The 19,722-nt window shown below is 42.3% G+C and overlaps 1 protein-coding gene across 5 annotated transcripts in view; it reads left to right on the forward strand.

The window, feature by feature from the left end:
- SMPD3 (sphingomyelin phosphodiesterase 3) overlaps positions 1 to 19,722 on the forward strand; it is a 96,902-nt gene that overhangs the window by 61,212 nt on the left and 15,968 nt on the right. For all 5 annotated transcript variants that reach the window (XM_027750019.2, XM_027750017.2, XM_039382551.1 and 2 more), the window contains 2 exons: positions 764 to 2,387; positions 13,870 to 13,945. In XM_027750019.2, coding sequence (XP_027605820.1) covers positions 1,053 to 2,387; positions 13,870 to 13,945 — 1,411 coding nt within the window. In that variant the 5' untranslated portion in view covers positions 764 to 1,052. The remainder of the gene's footprint in view (positions 1 to 763; positions 2,388 to 13,869; positions 13,946 to 19,722) is intronic.

The following is a 19,722-nucleotide window of genomic DNA, read 5'->3' on the forward strand; positions in this document are numbered from 1 at the left end:
GGAGGCTGTGGGTGTGTTGTGGCACAAAACCAGCTCCTTTTTCTTCTACCCTCCCCCCCACACTTTTTTTATTTTTAATCAGGTTTTGGTGATCTTTTCCTGATATCAGTATGTGTGTATTTATTACACATCATTGGATCTCTAGACATTCTCCTTGAGGTCTGTGAGATCGTTCCTTGCATGCCCAGGACACAGAAGTTAAAAGCAGTTGTGTTATGGTCCCACCATCCTTTTCAACACGGGCACTTTCTGACTCTTTCTTCGCCATAAGATTTGAGTACCAACTATTTTGTTTTGCTTTTGAAGGTGTTTATAGCTTTGTCCCCACACAACCCGATTTTTCTCATTCTATTTTAAAATTTGATTTCTACCTCTAGTCAGTTTTTGTTACAAGGCCCTGTCACTATCTTACCAGATTTTTCTTCCTTTTGTAAGATCAGGCCCCTAAAAATTTGATGTCTTTGGTTAATCTTGACATTTACTAAATACCTCATGTCAGAATTTCCCAAGTGGTAAGACTGCTTTTGAAAGACCTAATCTCTCTTCAGAGGAAAGATGTGAAACTGTGATTTACACTTGATTAGTATTGTTTCCTTCAGAGCTGAAAATTGGAATTTAAAAACAATAATGTAAATGACAATTAATGTATATTTTGTTTAAATATTCCTTCTACATAATAAGCCTTTAATTGTTGTGAGAAAATCTGAATCTGCTTTAAACTTCCAATAACCCTTACATATGTTTTGTCTTTTGTTTTTTATAGGTTTCCCTTTTGCCTCTGGAGTGTTTCATTATGGCAGCCCCCAGTGAACAATGACATCCTTTGACAAATATAGATGCCAAAAAGCCAGACGAAAACAGTGGCCTTGTTTCATTTTCACTCCAACACAGTGAAATGGTGCTCTTAAAGTTTTGTTATTGACTCTCACTGGAAAAAAACCAAAACTCCTGACTGGACCTCTTTTCCCCAGCCCTCTCCCAGTGTTCTTATGGATGCTTGACACAGTGACATCATGTAGTAGGCCCTGAAGTGTTGTTGTAATTGAGCTGCAATGGTTTTGTACACTTCTCCCTTTCCCAACAGCTTTCTGTCAGTTCTGCATTCTTTCTCCTGGGGCCTGATTTTCCCATGTTACTGGCTGGCAGACAGGCTCGTGGGCTCTTTTGTTCCGACCACCTACGAGAAACGGCAGAGAGCAGATGACCCCTGCTATTTCCATGCCCTCTGCATCATCATCACCACTCCCATCTACCTGGCACTGCTGGCAGCCTCTCTCCCCTTCGCTCTCATCGGCTTCTTGCTCTGGTCCCCGCTGCAGTCGGCCCGGAGGCCGTACATCTACTCCAGGCTCAGAGACAAGCACCGTGCCAATGGAGCCACGCTGCTCACCGAATGGAAGGCTGCAGGGAGCGGGAAGAGCTTCTGCTTTGGCACTGCCAATGTTTGCCTGCTGCCCGACTCGCTGGCAAGGTTCAATAATGTTTTCAATACGCAGGCGAGGGCTAAAGAGATCGGCCGGAGGATCCACAACGGGGCCAGCAGACCCCAGATCAAAATCTACATAGACTCTCCTACCAACACCTCCATCAGTGCCGCCAGCTTCAGCAGCCTGGCCTCCCCCCAGGGGGGAGAGAACACCAACCGTGCTGTTAACGCTGGCATCAAAAGGACAACGTCAATGGAGTACAAAGGAGACAATTCTGGCTCAAACAACAGCGAGGAGAGAGAAGAGAAAGGTGGAAGTGGAGAGCCAACTGAGGGAGAAGAAAACACTTGCATTGTCCGTATCAATGGGGAGGACAATGGCCACGTGTCAGACCCAGAACCAGACACCGTCAATGGCCGGGCTCACGCCAGCGGCCCGGCAGAGCCCTCGCTGGAGGGGGATGCAGAGATCTCAAAAACACCGAACCACAAACAGAAGGAAGGAGATTCCGGGAGCTTAGACAGCTACTCTGCCTCACGAGAGTCCCTGGTGAAGGTCCGTGCTGGAGATGGCACCGTGGACCAAAGCGCTGTCAACAACAAGCTCCTCTACAAAGCTTCCATCATGAAGAAAACGTCGGTGCGGAAAAAGAAACACACGGACGAGACCTTCGACCATGAGATCTCTGCTTTCTTCCCTGCCAACCTGGACTTTCTGTGTTTGCAGGAAGTGTTTGACAAAAGAGCTGCAGAGAAGTTGAAAGAGCAGCTCCACCACTACTTTGAATACATTGTCTATGATGTTGGGGTCTACAGCTGCCACGGCTGCTGCAGCTTTAAGTTTGTGAACAGTGGCCTGCTCTTTGCCAGCCGCTATCCTGTCATGGATGCTGCCTATCACTGTTACCCCAATGGAAGAGGAATGGACTCCCTGGCTTCCAAGGGAGCCTTGTTTCTCAAGGTAAGAGCCTTTTTGAAGCCACAAATATTGACTCTATATATGTGAGAAGTTATAATGTTAAATTACTTTCTCCTTTCTGTTAAGAGTTCAGAGGCAATATTCAGATTTAGATTTCCTGATATAACCTATATATGGGTCCTGTCACCTAGACACTGTATTAAAATGATGGATGTGCATGAAATAATGAGGGACTTTTGGAGGTAGAACTGAAGTATAATTTTATAAAGTCAAAATTTGAAGTAGTTTTCATGTAATTTTAGTTTATTTCTTTGCAGAAATATCTGTAAAAAAATGCCCGAATTCTAAGCTTCATAACATTAGCACAGTGCAATGGGTGTTACTGTTGGAAACCAACTTGTGCTTGTTGTGTGCTTGTCTGGCAATCAAAAGACAATTAAAAGTCTAAATGCCAGTATAATAAAACTGAAAGAATTGCAGTGAAATATGTGGCTACTTCTCTCTCTTGGTTGCAAAAGGATTAGTAAGGAAAGATAGGAAGAATAAACAAGAGAAAAGAAGTGCCTGGAACATTGGGGAGCACAGAGCTTTTTTGCTTTATTAACACAGTTTACTTAAATTAACTAATGGTAGAGAGAACAGGAAGCCTGGGGTTATATGTCTGTAAATCATGAAAAGCAGAAATGAAAGTCTGCATGCAGTGATTTGCTTTTCCAAGACTGGTGGCTGTTTGTGCTTAGTTCTTGGGAGAATCTGGCTGGTCTCTTTCTAAACTGGAGAGAGGTCTCTTCTAATTTGTGAATACCAGATCTCAGATTTTGGAATAGGTTTCCCTAACTAAACCCTGAACTTTTTTCTAATGCTAGCAAAGTACACCAGGTGCTCAGATTATATGTATTTTCTAGTCCCAAGTCCTCAACATAAGCATTAGTAGCCATTAAGAACATGGACTGTGAATAAGGATCAGTGTGGGGTTTTGTACCCCCTGTTTGTAATTTGTAAACAAAGCAAAAACTTGATATTGTGCCTTGTGTAAAAAAAAAGGGCAAATATTAGATTTTGCATTCTGATAATAGTTCACTATTTCATATACATTTGACATAAAAGCCTATCCATATCTGAATACAGATTTCCAAAAACTGGATCTAAGCTTTCTGTGCTATACTCTTATGTGTTTATAAACAGCAACAACTTATTGTTTTCATCATAAAGTGCTGCAAGCAAAAAACAGACATAGATGTTGTGCATTATAAATACTGCTGGGGTCACAAAGACTACCCTTCAACATATGCACAGAGTGGGGATTAGGAGATTAAAACCAATCTGTTTTCAGCTGCCCACTGCTGAGTCACTGATTTGCCACCCAGCTAGGCAGGCTGCAATGTCTCCATTTCTCTTGCAGAAAATTAAGCCTCTTTTCAAAATTCCACTGGGATGATGAACTTAATTATGGATCCGAGTAGTTAAATAATGTTACAGTTGAGCAGGGAATAGAGACCAATTATTAGGAAGATTCAAAGACGACTCCGTTCTTTTAAATATAACAGAATTCTGCCCAACCAAAAGACCATTTTTTCTCCTCTCTGTGTCATTTTGACATACTGTGCTTCATTCCTAAAATATTTTTCATTCTGAGTTAAGTCTGTCTTGATATGAAATTACTTTCTGTCTTCATTATACATTAAGTGATCATCGGTCATTTCTTTGACAGCAACAGTAAGAAAAAAAGTAGGAACATTCTATTTAATTTTATCTTTGAAATAAAGTAGGTTTGAAGGTTGTTTTTCTTGATGTAGTTCTTAATCAGCAACTGAGTGTGTGTGGACTCCAGAGACAAAAGCTACAGTAAGTAAAAGCCTGGTTTATTTTTGAAGTCAGTGAGAATCAATCCATTAACTTCAGGAGCCTCGAGGTCTCGCACTGGGGTAGCAAAAGGTATCAGAACTCTGGTTGGCAGGTGTCATTCTAGCCAGCAATGAGCAGCTTATATCCCTATTTTTAGGTGGTAGTTTTCCTGGTTCTTAGAGCATTTTGAATGTATATAATACAAGCCAGTCCTACATTAGAGTTTCTCTCAGTTTGGTTTTAAAGAAAGTAAGAGAGCCTTGCAGAACAAAGGAACCCTGATTGCTTCCCATTCCACGGTGGAATGGAGTTGAGTGCCTCTGTCTATGCAAACTCTGTGTTTTTAAGTTCCTGACTCCTGTGGCAAGCACAGTGTTTCCATTGCTGAAGTAGAAAAGACAACAATTGAGTGTTGTTTTGGAAGGATACTTGTGAAGACTGTTCCCCTTGCACAGCTTCCATCTCTGAGTAAAGGAGCAATTGCTCTCCATGTTGATTAAAACCAAAAAGTTGTGAAAAGTGGTGATTGAGGGGAGAGAAGACTTTCTTGTTTTGAAAATGTGGATAAAGCCAGTCAATGTTTCCACTCAGTGGGAGGATGAAGCCTTTATTCAAATAATTCTGAACCTCAAGACAGTCTCAACATCTAAATTCAGAAGAATGTTCAGAGAAAGAAACTGGTTCTTGTTTGATAAGTATGATTTGTCTCCTTACTATAAATATAACTGTTAAGGAGATAAATTAAAGGTCTCAGAACTAAATATTCAATGAAAGTTTAAATATTTTGAAAAAGACAAAACTATTTTGGGGGACAGACCCCTATTGCCCAGGTACAAGGGTTTTGCACTTTTTTACATTTTGCAATGTGTTCTGTTTCCAGTGAGGAGGAAATGATTTTCCATTGCTGCCCTTTTCCCTGCCCTATCTCCACTATCTTGTTTGTAAAGTTCAGGTAGAGATTTGGAAGGATTTGAGAGATGTACTTAGTCATACAAAATTATTTTACCTGAGAGACTTCCAGAGCTCAAGCGTTATTATTAGTAGCTCTAATAACAATCAGCTCTTACCTACTTGCTCTTCATTCCTACATCTCAGGGTGCTTAATGAAGAAAGGTCAATACCTGCTTAATAGAAGGAGAAACTAAAGCACGGGAAGGGAGAGTGATTTGATTGTGGGTTAACACCTCCAGTGTCACAACCAAGGAATGAAGTTGGAAATACATTCCAGAGGCTTTTAGCACTGTTTAGTGCCTTCTAACAACTGTCTGCAGACCTGTGCAAAGGAAGCTTTCGGAGCCTTGGTCTGTTCTCCTCCCAAAGGTGTCTGCCACAAAGGGGGCTGTTGTTGGTGTTCTCCTGACAGAGGTCACAGGCTGGTTTTTCCACCTTTGTAGGCTGATGCTTTCCAGGTCAGGGGGAACTCATGAGGATGATGTAGTTGTGAGTAGCTGTTGTGTAAAGTCCATTTCTGCAAAACTGGAGGGCTGATTTACATTGAGCACTTGGAACTCTTCAAACTCTACCAGTGTTTCTGCCTCTAATCTGAGGGTCTCATTGGGATGTAAGAGGGACACAGTCCCAGGAAAAATAGCATATAATAAGGGGGAAATGTCACTTACATCCAAGTGACAGTTTCATGTCTGAAGTGTTAAACCACTGTTCCTAGTTGCCGCTAAAGACTCGGAGGAGAAGTTAGCAAATACATAAATCAGCCAATCCATTTTCATCCTCTGACAGGCTGGGCCCTTGGGAGACTCTGCCGTGACTCTGTTCCAGCATTGCATTTCACATTAATTTAAAATGCCAAAGAGAAGAGCCCTTGAGTCTCCTTTGGAGGTGTTCTAACTCCCAGTGCCTGTGCTGCAGACTGAGGTGGGGAGCGGGGCTGGCACAGATGCTGTGCTGGGGATTCCAGCTGGAGGCTGGCTGGGGTGTGTCTGCAACGTGGGCACACTGCAGTGGGCTCAGCTGCTCTGCAGCCATTGCTTGCACACACCTATAATACTAATTCACAGTGCTTTGGATGAGTTTAAAGGGAGTTTTAAAACACACATCCTTTTCAGAAACTGGATGTTCATTTTGCAGTCAAATCAAGTTTAAAAGATATCAGTGAGTGCTGAGCAGGAACTGTGTAATGCATCACCTGTCTGTAGTTTACTGGGTTTCAAACTTGGAACATCCATCTTTAGACAGAGGATTTAGTGTGGGGCCTTCTTAGTTCTACTGTCTGTCAGGGATCTGTGTCAGTTTGGGACAGTGGTGCAACAAAAGAAAGCATCCTTAACTTGACCTGATGAGTTTGTCCATATTTTTCTAGGTGTATCAATCTAACAAAAACTCACTTCTGCTGACGGATTTTGCCTCTCATTCTTAAATTGTAATAGCTGTAACTGTAATGTAAATCTAAGCTATACAAGACATGTAAATGCATATGTGGGGTAGGGAGGTGAGTGAAAGAGGTATCATTCACAATGGCTATCAACTGAAGAGAGGGTTTGGAGGCTTTTTCCTCCCAATGAAACTGGGAGATACAGAAGTATTTCACGTAGAAGGCTGCCCTTCCTATCGTTCTTAGTAGGAAATTATTCTGATTTTTGACATCTGCGAAGAGAGCAAATTCTAGCAAAAATAAGAATTTTCACGTAAAACACAGTATGTGACTATAAAGCAAAACTACAGTCTGATGTGGGTAGTTTGAACAGTTAATAGTATTTTTCAAAATCAAAAGAAATCAAAAGGAAAAAGAAGTCTTGTACATTTTGCTAAATTTCTGGAAGAATTTGTGTTTAATTAATAGCAATTCCTAAGGTTATTAACAGATTTACTTTTCAAATTCTCTGAAAATTAATGCTGTTCTCAGGGAGTACAGGAATTGTTCAGGGAACATGTTATTATTCATTGCTTAAAGGAAACCTAGCAACCTTTACTTTGTGTGCAAAGCTCAACTTGTTTTCCAAAGAGCTGATATGGTGGTAACAGATGGCAGAAGGAGCAGCAGCTCTGATTGCAGAACTGCTCTGAAGCACAGTTTTTACTGTTTTCTCCTCTCGAGGAGCCTGCTTTGTGTGAGACAATGAGGGTTCCCTGAATTACCCTCTGTGGTTCCCTGGTTTATGTTCCTGGTGCAGACACATTTCCTGGGTAGTTTGGCTGCCTTTGCTGTCCCAGCCAGCCAGGGTGTGTGTCTGGCATTGAGGGGATGGCACAGGAAGGGCAGTGGCTGCTCTCTGACCCCACTAAAACAACAGGGAGACTTTTCAGGGCTTAGATTTTCTTGTCCTTGATCAGTTGTCCAGCAACTACAGTTATCCCAAGATGTATAAAAGAAAGGTCTAGTGCTGCTCCTGAATTTGTTTAGATGACTCTAAAGCTGTGCCATTTAAGGCAGGAGGGTAACCTAAACATTTTCCACAGGCTCAGTTTCTGCTGAAAAATGTTAATGTAGGAATTGGATGGAGTCCAATAAACTGCCTGAGACTTTTTATAAAAAGAACAAAAAGACCCTACCATGGCACTGTACCATGTTCCTTCACTTTGTTATAATTAATGTTACTAATCGTGGTCTTTTTCCCCTTCATTAAGGGGGACAAATAAAAACTGTTGTGCAGACTGAAATACAGATTTGAGAGAATGTGAGCTGTGGGCTTTATCCTCTTCAGAAGAGGAAGAGCCTACATTCGTGGCACCAATTTACAGCTGCTTTCCCTCACATGTAAGCTTAATGAACCTTTGCCAAATAACAAATTCTCTGAGTTCACAGTACAGTAATTGTTGTCACATGGCAGGTGGGGAAAAATAGGATTCTGAAATGATCAAGAGCAAATGTAGCTAGAAAGAATTACAGAATTTTGAGCTGACCTCTATAACATTTTAAACTTCTTTAATATACTTAAATAACATATTTATAATAATAAATTAGTGTCTTCTTTAGAAGCTGCTACATATTTCTGAAGGCAAAAGGCAGAGCTGTCAAAAGACTAAAAATAAGCTCAATCTTTTTACGCTGTCTAAGCATACCAAAATTACATCTTTCTTGGGAGTTAGGACTAATCTAAGTCATCTCTGTGGGACAGGAATATTTGAATTGGGAATGTGATTATCTGCAAGTTCTCCTTGGTATCTTCTCTGAGCAGTACCAGGAGTGAGGACAGGGTTTGACTGGTTTTCCAGGGAGTTTCTCAGTGCCTGCTCTCCTGCTTTTCTTGGAAAAGCACTAAATGGGAACCCGGGCTGGGAGGGGTTGATACAGTTACAGAAGGTTACAGAAATGTTGTACTGGAAAGGTGGAAACTGTACTTCCTTTTCTCTTCCTCACTCTATCTGCTCCTTATAATTCCATGGGATTACATAATGATATCCCACAGCAGGAAACAGAGGGGCACAAACCCTGTTAGCACATCCTGCAGCATCAGCCTCGGAGCTCTGAGCCTGGAGTGTGTGTGGAAAGATCACTCCTTGTGCTTGTACAGTTGCTTTATCCACAGTAATTCAGTTGAATCTCAGCCTTCTGCATTTCTAGTGGAGCTTCTCTTGAACTTAAACAATATTGGCTCCATATGGTGGGATGAACGTTTCTGTGGGAGTCAGTCCCTGTCACCCTGACTGTAAATTCTGTTTCTGGGCCCTGCTCTTCCTCTCTGTCTGGGGTGTTTTAGTTCCAGCACAAACAGTTACTCCAGGCCCCGGCAGATGATTCTTTACAAATGCAGAGTTCATGCTTTTGTTTTCAGGGGGAGAGGTTTTTCCCCCCCGAGCATGCAGGAGTGCTTTCAGCCTGGCTAGTTTGCCTCTGTAATATGAACATCATTAGTTTGGTTCTTGTTGTGACTGTCAATTTGTTTGCCATAGAGCTCTGTACTTTGGAGACTTACCCTCTTCAGAAGGGGGTTGCCGGAAGCAACATTACATGTCACATTTATTTCAGTGGCAAAATGACACCTTCATGATCATCTGAGCAGGTGAAATGGGTAGTTTTGCTCATTTACAGGCCAAGATGTGATTAAATTGTAAGGGCTGAAGCTGGAACTGGGCTGGTAGATCCTGTCTCCTGAGGGAGTCTGAGGGTTTCAGTCAGATTATTGACCTTTCCCAGCCTGGCTTTATTGGCTGTGTGTAGGTTGTGGGGTGACAGACTCTGGGGAGATCCTTTTCTAGGAGTTTGCCAAAATTTTAGCTCTCTTCCTGTTTGCATAGCAGGGTTTGCTTCCCCTGAAGGAAGAGGCAATGGCAAATGCTTGGACTTGTAGGTAACCCTTGGTTTTAAGGGTACACATTTAAGAAACTGTCTGCTTTATTTTAGGTTTTTTTGAATGGCTCCCTCCTGGCAATGCGAAGCTTCTAAAAAATGTCACTAAAGGTTAAATTCTCCTCAAAACAAACCTTTTGGTTTTGTCTACATATTACTGGTCAGTATTTGAGACTCTAGTTTGATTCTTTAATCAAGTGAGATATCTCATCTGTGGCATGGCCCAGATTTTTAATCATAAAAGAACATTTCCTTCCAAGCATTTGATGATTTACTAACACAGCAATGATATGTTTGAAGCTGGTTTTCAAGCTGTCATTGAAATACCCCAGTACTGAGGTAGCATTTCTCTGGGTTTTGTTTAAGTATCTGTTGATGCTTTTCTTGACATCCAGACGCAGTAGAATGGGTTTGCACTGCTGGGACAGATGTGTGTAAACACAAATGTTAGAGATCAGGTATTTGTCAGGTTTGCAGCTTTGTGTACTTACTATACTAGCATAGTATCCACAGGAGATGTGCATGGTTTTCCAGTTAACTCAGAAAATTCCCATGATAGCAAGCAATGGGATTGAATTTAAAGTTAATTCCCTTGCTGTAGCTCTAAAATTGCAATTGTTGCTACTAATTAATTTTTTTTTCTCAACAAGAATCTTTCTGCCATAACCTTGCTGGCTTGATTTCTTTCATGAGCAGTTTACTACCTGATAGCAGCCTCAGTGGAGGGCAAACCACTCCTTAGTCCATACAGGACTGGATTTTGAAAAACAAGTCTGGGAATATATACAATTTTGCGTAGTACAGAACAGTCCCAGCATGGTCTCTCCAACAGATTGTACTACTATGCTATGGCATGGAGATGAAATCTTTTAATAGAAAGGACTTGATGTCAAATACTTTTGTGTGCTTGACAGAGTTAGTACTTGGAAAATAAAAATTCAGAGCTATCAGTTTTGCACTTATTTATTTAATTTACAGGCAGGGGACAAATGTAAATATGTAGCAGGAGAAACTGGCATTTTGGATTCCAAACACACCCTTAGTAGGCTTTCCCCATTAAGGGAAAAAGCCTCTTTCCCATCTGTGATGAGCTTTTAACACTCCCCTCCCAAAAGCAAGCAAAATGTAATGGTCAGTGGTGTAACAGGAGTCTGAATCCAGTCTTAGCTTACCAGTGTTTGACTGGTTTGATTACTGCAAATGTTGTGAAAGTCAGAGTATATTTTGCATATTTCAGCATAATTTTGAAAAATGCTAATTTGTTTATGTGAAAATTATATAACTGGGACACTTTATTAAACTGCAGATAGATTCTCTTAGTTTTAATTTTACCTCTAGGTAACATTAGAGTTTAACAAGACATTACGTATGATTTTTTCCCCTTGTAATAATTATCCTATTTTAAAACATTGGGACTTTATATTTAGATATTACCTTCCTGTACATTTCCATAGACATAGAAGAGTTGTTCATGGCACAACTAAGACTATATGGTGATTTTTAGAAATCAGTATCAGAAGTAGTTCTCTGCAGAAGGTTAATTCAATGCATGTTATTGACACAGAACTACTGATGCAGGGCAGTTGAGGTGAACTCAAGTCAGGCTTATGGTGAAGGAGCCACTCTGGCTTATTTACTTACATATATTTTCTTTGTAAATGTGAGTTCAGAGGGTTCTTCTGTGTTAAGCAGCAAAAATGATACTTGTGAAGTGCTGAGTTGGTGTGGTGGAAGCAGAACCCTTGTGCCAAGATCCACGTTGCAGCTGGACTGAAGGCTCAGCGTTGTGTTCTGTGACTGCCACGTTGAGTCACCACAATGTAACATACCCTGGGACATGGAACAGTCTAAAAGTAGCTACAGCAGTTGGCCACACAAAAGAATGTTTTTATGCAGAATTACAGGGCTTGTAATATCCCAGAGGTCGAGTAGTTTTCCTGTCTGCACAACCCATAGTCCTTGTCCATCTGTGAAATACCAAATTAGATTGAATAAACAGATTTTTCTTACTATTTTACTTCAGATCATATTTAATCTAGTAGAGCCTCTACTGTAGCTGGGAACTGAGGAGGACCCTGCAAGGGTATTTATTTACTTTCCTAGTGGTGGTCACAAATATTTGCCTCCATTATGATTATACACCAAATATACTCTGCTTCATGGTTTCCATCAATACTGCCACTGAAAAGAAACCCCAAAGCCCCCAAAGCCGAAAAAAGCTAGAGGAAATGTGAAATCCGGGAGACAAGCTGCTCTGGATGCCCTTCCATGCAGGCACATTGTGATGATGGTGATGATGGGATGAGGTTATTTGTGACTGATGGAAATGTGGGATCCTGGCACAGGTGGGTGATGGGCACGAGGCCTTGGCAGGCACTCCATGAAGGCTGCACAGGAGAGCCTAAAGCCAATTTGAGTTGACTTCTTTTTCTCAACTGACTGTGATTTACATTTGGATGTTCAGCTTTTAGACTTAAATCTTTTATGCTTTTTGGATAGAGATGCTGAGATTCTTCCATCTGCTTTAGTCAGTAAGGGGATTACCAGCAGCACGTTCCTGCTGTAAGGCAGAGCGCTCTCCAGGCAGTGGTTTCCCTTCAGTGTGCCTGCTGTGGATGGCACTGAAGGGCATGTGACAGGAGCACTTGTTCCCTGCAGCATGAGACACTCAGATCAGTGCGCTGGTGGAGACTTTTTATAGTTTGCAGCACTGAAGAGAAACCCCGATTTTGAATTACTAATTTTGGAAAATATAGTTCCTACACCTGCCTGTCCTAGATAGCAGAGGAAATAAATGGTTTCCCACTTTTCTATTGGAATGGCATATATTGCATAAAAAAAGCTGGAGAGGATGCTCCTTATGATTCCCCCGTGACAGTGAGACATTCAGAGCCAGGGAGCCTGAGGGAGGAGGGAAGAGTCTGTGCAGGGAAGCTCCTGCAGCAGTCACTGCCAGCCACCCAGCAGATCAGCCCATCCTCTGAGACTGCTGCAATCCCCTCAGTTCAGGACAGGCTCCTCATGGAAGAGCAGATGCAGCAGTGATTGCCTGTGTTCTCCTTGTTTTCCTCTGCCTTCACCCTCCCTGAAGCAGGTTAGCTGAATGGGAACAGCAATAAAAACACCATCAATATCCATTTGGAAGATGGTCTAAAAAGGACTGAACAGACTGAAGACAGAATAATGCCAGTTGTTTATTACACACTCCCCTGGCTGGCACAAACCCTCGAAAGATAACAAGGCATTGTTGAGTACAAATGACTTCTAAATTCACTTACTGCAAAGCTGACTTTCCAGTTATAAAATGAATCAGATGGTTCTTGGATAGCTGAAAAACAAGAAAACCAACCAAGCTTACAAAACTGTGTCTGTATGAAATGGAGCTCAGCTTGTTATTTAGGGGTGTCAGATAAAATTTGAGCCTAGCCTTATGAAGGAGAGTTATCTGTGATGGTGTTTTCTGAGCTCTGGGTACAACTTTCCTCTGTGGACATTTTCTTTAATCCATGCAGTAGTGCCACATTCACTGTCAACAGGAAAACCACACACTCAAACTAGTTGCCTTCCACAATCCAAAAATTGATCCTCACATCATTGGGAATTTTGATTTGCAGCTGTGTAAGTCCTCAATGGCCAAAACTGTCAGTAAAGTTGAAAACCTAAACCAGAACTTGATTCTAATTTGCTTGTGTGTCCACCTACAAATACATTTTAAAAAGATTGTAGCATATGCTACAGATGAGAATTCCTGCATTCTGGTTTCCCTGGCAGCCCTGCCTGTTCTGTAAGAGCAGGAGTCCACATTGTATTCATCTGCCTGGCAGGCAGGGGGGCTGCTGCTGGGAGCTGAAGGATGTAAACCCTGCTGAGGAACACCAAAAGTCCCCAACACCTTTGTAGAAGAATGTAAAAAATCCCTTCAAATCCAAAACTTGCTGTAGAATGGAGAAAACATTGTCAAAATCAATATTTATTTCATGTTTCATCCTTTTCTCAGACTCCCTTGGAGTCTTCATTCTAGTTGTACACAGATACCAAGCCAGTTAGGCTGCTGATAATATGAGTTTTATATGGCACTTGAGTGGTGGGCCTGAATCTTGCATATGAACAAGGGCTGGGATACCAAAGAGTGACAACACAAGTGGGACAGAGAACCAGTGGGACTGCAAAGAACAGGAGAAAGTCAAATTTTTGCACATGTTGCACTTCAAAATCAAAACATTGAACATGGCAGCTGGGAAAGGTGTCAGTGTGCTGGCAGCAAGCCCCATAATCCCAGTAAGCTGCAGTGTCTCTGGTGCTGTGTGTGTGTGTTTTCTAAGTGCAGCTGGACAGGGTGGGGAAAGAGGCCAATACAGAGGCTGCAGAGACAGGCTTGGCAGTAGAGTTCTACGAGCTCTTCCATTAATCACCTTTTTATTTCTTCCCTTCCAGGTGCAAGTGGGAAGTACACCTCAGGACCAAAGAATTGTGGGATACATTTCCTGCACTCACTTGCAAGCTATTGCAGGTACTGTCCTCATGTGCATCTCTCAGTTTGTCTCTATTTCCAGCCCTGGGGGGGGGTTCCTTTGCAAAAGGAGCAGGTGTTGCTCCTCCTGTGTTTCTGACAAAGTGCAAGGAGCATTGCAAAGAAGGGTAGACAAGTATCCCCAGCTTTTCTCATTTCCAGGCTCAGAGTAATTAAGTAGGATAGGACACAAACAAAAAAATCCCTCGAGAGCTTTTCTTCTCTTTGCTCCCTCTTAACCAAATACTGTTGTTTTAGAAATACATCACTATCGTTGTTACCCAACAGCATTTAACCCGTACTGTGAGTAGTAGCATATAAACCAAAATTTCTTTGTATTGGATAATCAGGGGATAATCAAAAGATACAAGTTGGGACAGTTATTCTAGCTGCTGTTTCTGATGGAAAAAGCCAAAATTCTCTAGTTTTTGACTTTCAAACGACTAGCAGGTTAATACACTCATTGGTAAAGTCTCTTGGTCACGTTTAAAAGCAGTTTCATACTTAGTGTAGTAATAAAAGCCAAATGTACAACCCTCTAGTTTGAGTATGAGCAGAATTTAATTTAGCCAGGGGTGTGGATATCTTTCATTTGACCTAATCTGACTGTGACTCTTGTGCTCCTGGTGCTGCAGAGCAGGCACAGCCCTGCCAGGCTGCCTGGGCACAGCCCTGTGCTGCAGGGCAAGGCAGGGAATGGTGGACATTGGGAATGCTGGAACTTCCACCCGTGCTGGGCATGTCCTGGTTCCCCCTGCCAGGCACCAGTGCTGCTGCCCTGTCACTGCCTCAGTCACAGAGCAACTGGGGAACAAACCTGCCCGTCCCTGAAGTGCATTAGAGAGACTGCAGAGTTCTAAAAAAGACTAATGAATTTTTCAGCTACTTTTTAACAATGTAACATCCTTCTCTGCTTTTCTATTTTTAACTTATGGTAATGCACTGTGAGATTACTGTTGTGGAGCTGAGATTTGTTGCTGTTCTAGTTTAGTTTTTGGTTCTTTGTTTTTTATGTCTAGTTTTCAGTCCTGTTCCTTTTTACTTCCTAGTCTTGAATTCTCAGTCCTTGATAACCAGATTGTGAAATCCCTAAAATATTAAAGAGGAAGAGGATGGGGGGAAGCAATGTTCTATTTTCAAAGTCAGCCTAAAGCTTCTTCAAGGGTAAAACACAATCTTTCATTTCATGCTTTGCATTTTTAGGCTTATCTGGTTCAAAATACATTGAAATAGAGCAGACAATGATTTAAGAGTTTGTCCTTAGATATATTGTATTTGTTTCTGTAATGAAGTGGAAAACTAACATTTGTTAAGTTTGGCAGAACTGTGCTTTCTGATTTGCATCATCTAATTCATAACATTTCACACATTTAAAAAGTTGTCCCAACACCCCAGTTCAGCAGTGCAGAGATGTGGTATCTATAAAAACTAGCACTGTTTCAAAGGTCAGCCATTTAAATCATCTCATGGCTGAGTGCAGCCTGGTTTCCCTTTTAGAATACACAAACTTACACTTGACAGTTCTGATACTTCTGTGAGTATAAAATAAAGTGATCCAACTGCTTATCAGGGACCAGCTACTAATGCTTTTTTCAAGAGATGTGATGGCTCAACTCTGTTCTGAGCAAGTACTATTTTTTCAGACTTGACCCTCAACTTTTTCCAGAAACCTTGGAGTTAGCTGTGGCTCTCCCTCTCAGTTCTCTGCCTGGGCAGGGTTGCTGCTGTGAAGCAGCTCTTCCTTCCCACTGTGGAAATGGCTGCATTTCAGCAACAAATGAGGGATCCTTTAATGAGACTTGAAGTAATTATCTTCCAAGGGCTGTTAGGTTAACGTGGTTCTCTTATATCTCTTGATTAGTCAGTGATTAATGTTCTGGACAGGTTTTGCTGCCTTGAATCCACCCACATGCCAGGTCCTGTTGAGTCATGGCTTTGGGACAGCCCACCCATCCATCCATCCATCCATCCCCAGTGAGCCTCCAGCTCCTGCAGCCCCAGCCCCAGTGCTGGAGCGTGGGGATGTGTCTCCTAACCTTGGGCATGGCCCCGTTCTGGGTGTGGTGGGAATGGACCAGGGGCAGGTTCTCACCCAGCTGAAGCAGAGCTCAGCTCAGCACTGGGCTCAGCCCTGAGCAAGCTCTCTGTTCAGAATTGTGGCAGTGCCATCAGGAGGAACTCCCTGCTGAGCACCCTCAGGCAGTGGTTCCACAGGTCTCTGAACTGTCCCCACCATGGCACCTGCCCTTGCCTTGTCCCTCCTCTCAGGGTGCTGCCCTGGCCCCTGCAGACTGTGCTGTGGCTGGGGACCTGACCCAGCCAAAATAACCCAGCAGAATAAAAGGGGGGGTTGTTCCTTTGGTTTTGTGGGTGGCTTGTTCTTACTTTGGTTTGTTTCCTCAGCTCCCCTGGATTAAGTATGTCACAAGTGCAGGGGTCTGCACAAGTCAGATGTGACACAGCCTGTCTCATGGCTGAACTGAAGCCTTTGGTTTGTGGCTTGGAAACAATTTTTCCTTTTTAGTAGGCTTTACATCCTACACTTTACAAGGTTTTTTTGCCCCTCTTCCCCAGGTTCCCTGCCAATACATCCCATATTGCTCACCAGTGCCTCCACTGGATCTTTTAATTTCCTCTGACTAGGCCTGTAGCTGCTTTGTCCTACCACCATAGTGCTTGTTCTAATATTCAGAGTAGGACAGAACAGTTCTCCCCCAGTGTACAGTACCTGCCTGCAGTTCTAACTAAATCCAGAGTTTCACTTAAGCATTTTAGTGAATGGAAAGGGCAAGTATGATTATTCTACAACTAAAAAATGAGAAGTATTTATTTATGCTGGCTGAGGTTTCCCACATTACCCTTTCATCCATCCACAAAATTTGAAGCTGAAAGGAACTTTTAGAGAATTTGGAAATGCTGACTGCAGGAAGCACTCACAACACAATTATGTGCATTTTTCCAGGCCAGTTACTGAGGAAAAGAGCACATAGCAATTAGGACAAATCTGTATTCTCTGGTTAATCCCTGGTGGCAGTCAGTCAGATCAGTGATTCTGTCTGAACATTTAAGAAGTTGAACATAACTGTTGGGAGTTACTACCTGTTCTCTTCTGTTAATATTTACTGATGCTATTTACTGATTGCATTTCAGTAGCAACTTCTGAAATGTCTGTTCCCCTGATTGTTCTGGATGTGGGTTTGGCTTCTCTGTTACTCAGGTGTCTGATTAGTTGAGTTCTTTTCATCTCCAAAGCTCTTTGGGAGCTGCTAAAACTTGAGTCTGACTTTTGCATACAGATACAGCTGTACCTGCTGAGCAGCTGCAGTGAGCTGGATAATACCTATCTTGGAAAACAAGTGCCATTGGAGGGATCCCATCTTGTGTCCTGGAAACGTAGCTGATTTCACTGACACTGCTCCTGGCAGTGCACCCAGGTGCAATCACCTTTGTGACTTCTAGTGGGGACAGTCAGGGATGCCAGACTGTCACAAGTTCTACACTTCTGCTACAGAGAGATGAAAGTCCTCTGTTTCTAGAGCTCCAAGGCTCCTGTTATCTGTGGAGCCCTGAGGTTGTGTGCTGTGCAGTGCTCTTACAAAGGCTCAGCATCCTCAGGGAGAGATGTCTGTCACTACGCAGTTAATGCCTTTTTAGTAACAATTATGCATCTTATCAGACACAACATCCTCCTAAAATATTTTTGTCTCTCTGTCTCTTGTTTTTCTCAAGAGTTTTCTATTTTGGAGAATTTTGCCGTGGTGTGTTTCAGTTAAGTGGCCTTGCTGCATTCCTCAAGCTGATCTGTACCAGGTTGCTGCCTGAGTTTCATGCCCATGCGTTTTTTAATTACTGCTCTTGGTGAAGCCATGACAGATAATTCACATAAAATGAGAAAAAAAAACCTTGACTGTTCAGGGATGTAAAAGCCAGTCTTAGAAAATTAAGTAATTTATGTAATTGGGACTTTGTGGGGAACAAGATGTTACTGCATCCTCGTTAACAAGCACTGAGCTTAAAACCTGCGTTCTGAGGAAACAAGAGTAGCCAGAAGAAAGTACAGAGGGGAGAGAACGAGAGGAGAGAGGAGAGAACGGTTGAGATGCTTCACAAGGAGAACAGTCCATCAACTTGAATAAGTTTCACCAGGAATGAGAAAGCTGGGACAGCTTCAGGAGGCTCTTGTCCAAGTGTGTGAATACTGGATAGGAGGGTGTGAGGAAGAGGGAGCAGCCTCTCCTCAGTGGGGCCCAGTGATGGGATGAGAGGACACGGGGAGAACTGAAATGCCATTTCAACAAAGGAAAATGGGTTTAACTGCACTGAACAGGCTGCTCAGAGGTTGTCCTCCAGCCTCGGGGGATTCGAAACCTGCCTGGACATGGTTTGTGGCAAACCTTGGTAGGTGACCCCGCTGGAACAGGAGGGTTGGACTGGATGATCTCCAGGGGTCTCTTTCCCAGGCTCACCCTTGCTGTGAATCTGGAGCTTTGCTGTGAATCTGGAGCTTTGCTGTGAATCTGGAGCTTTGCTGTCTCTCTGGTTCAGCAGAATGTCTGTTAGTCACGCACACCTTTTGTGTGAGTGTCACCTGCTCCAGGCTGGATTTATTCCATGTGACCTATTTCCTGGGCTTTTGTTTAGCTGCATCTTCACTGTGGGGCTTTCTTGTGCTGTCATAGCAAGGGGTTTTCCCAAGAATACACTGCTCTGGATTTGTGTCAAACTGTGTGAGTAGTGTACTATGTGAACCTGAGTCACTAGAAACTGCAGGTTGGGGATAGATCTGGGAAGCATTTGTGGCTACTTTTATATTACAGCCCAACTGCTAAAGATTTGCTGGGAATAGCACAAACAGGAAAAAAAATCAGATTATTTGCTGTTGGAATTAGCAGCCTGAAGAGATGAGTCAGTTTAAGAACCTACTTAAAACTCTCTTTCCCTGGTCGTGTTCTTTTCAATATATAAATTATTTAGCATTGTACCAAGCCATGCTTGGTTGAACATTTCTGTCTGTATTTAACTGTTGTTTTAACACCTTTCCCCCACCCCTGCCCTGAGATGTTTTTGAAAACCCAAGCCTGCCCAGGGCTGTAGTGGTAGTGACTGTGCTGCAGAGCTCACATCTGAAAAGTCTAAAGAGTGCTGGTGAGAGCTGCAGTTGAGATGAGTGATTACTGAACTGTGTGCAGGTAGACTCCAATATTCAACATCTCCATAATGGCCACTGGAAGCAGCTCCAGACATATGTAATTGATGTTTTAATTAGGTTTTACATCTTTTTAATATCTAGCACAAAGTAGTAAATCAAGTTAAAATAAAATTCTACTCAGAATAAGTAATTTTGGGTTAGCTGCTTTTCCTTCTGATTGTGGTATTTGAAAACAGATTCTTTATTTTGAAGAAAAGTAATGTTGCTCTGGCTTGATACATCTTTTCAAGTCTGAAACAAGCAAAATGATAACTGTTAACTATCGGTACAGTGAAAACAAAAGAAAAGGAAAGACAGTATGGTAAAGAATTATTTCTAGAACGTATCTCTTTCTGCTCCTTTCCCCACATCAAGCTTTTGGTGTAATCATTTTAAAAGAGAGACAGTAATAATTTTTTATTAGACTTCATGTCACCTAATGTTCTTGAAGTTAAGTGTGGTTAGTTGCTGTAATTAAAGAGCTGTTTTGTGTGTCAGATGGTTTCACAAACAAAAACTGTTTGGCAACCAATCAATCTCAGCCCTTTCATATCACTCCTGTATCACTCTTTTCAGTCCTGGTGAAAAG

The sequence above is a fragment of the Pipra filicauda genome, unplaced genomic scaffold (assembly GCF_003945595.2).
Source record: "Pipra filicauda isolate LSUMZ 115617 unplaced genomic scaffold, ASM394559v2 scaffold273_size1055052_pilon, whole genome shotgun sequence".
Classification (NCBI taxonomy): domain Eukaryota; kingdom Metazoa; phylum Chordata; class Aves; order Passeriformes; family Pipridae; genus Pipra; species Pipra filicauda.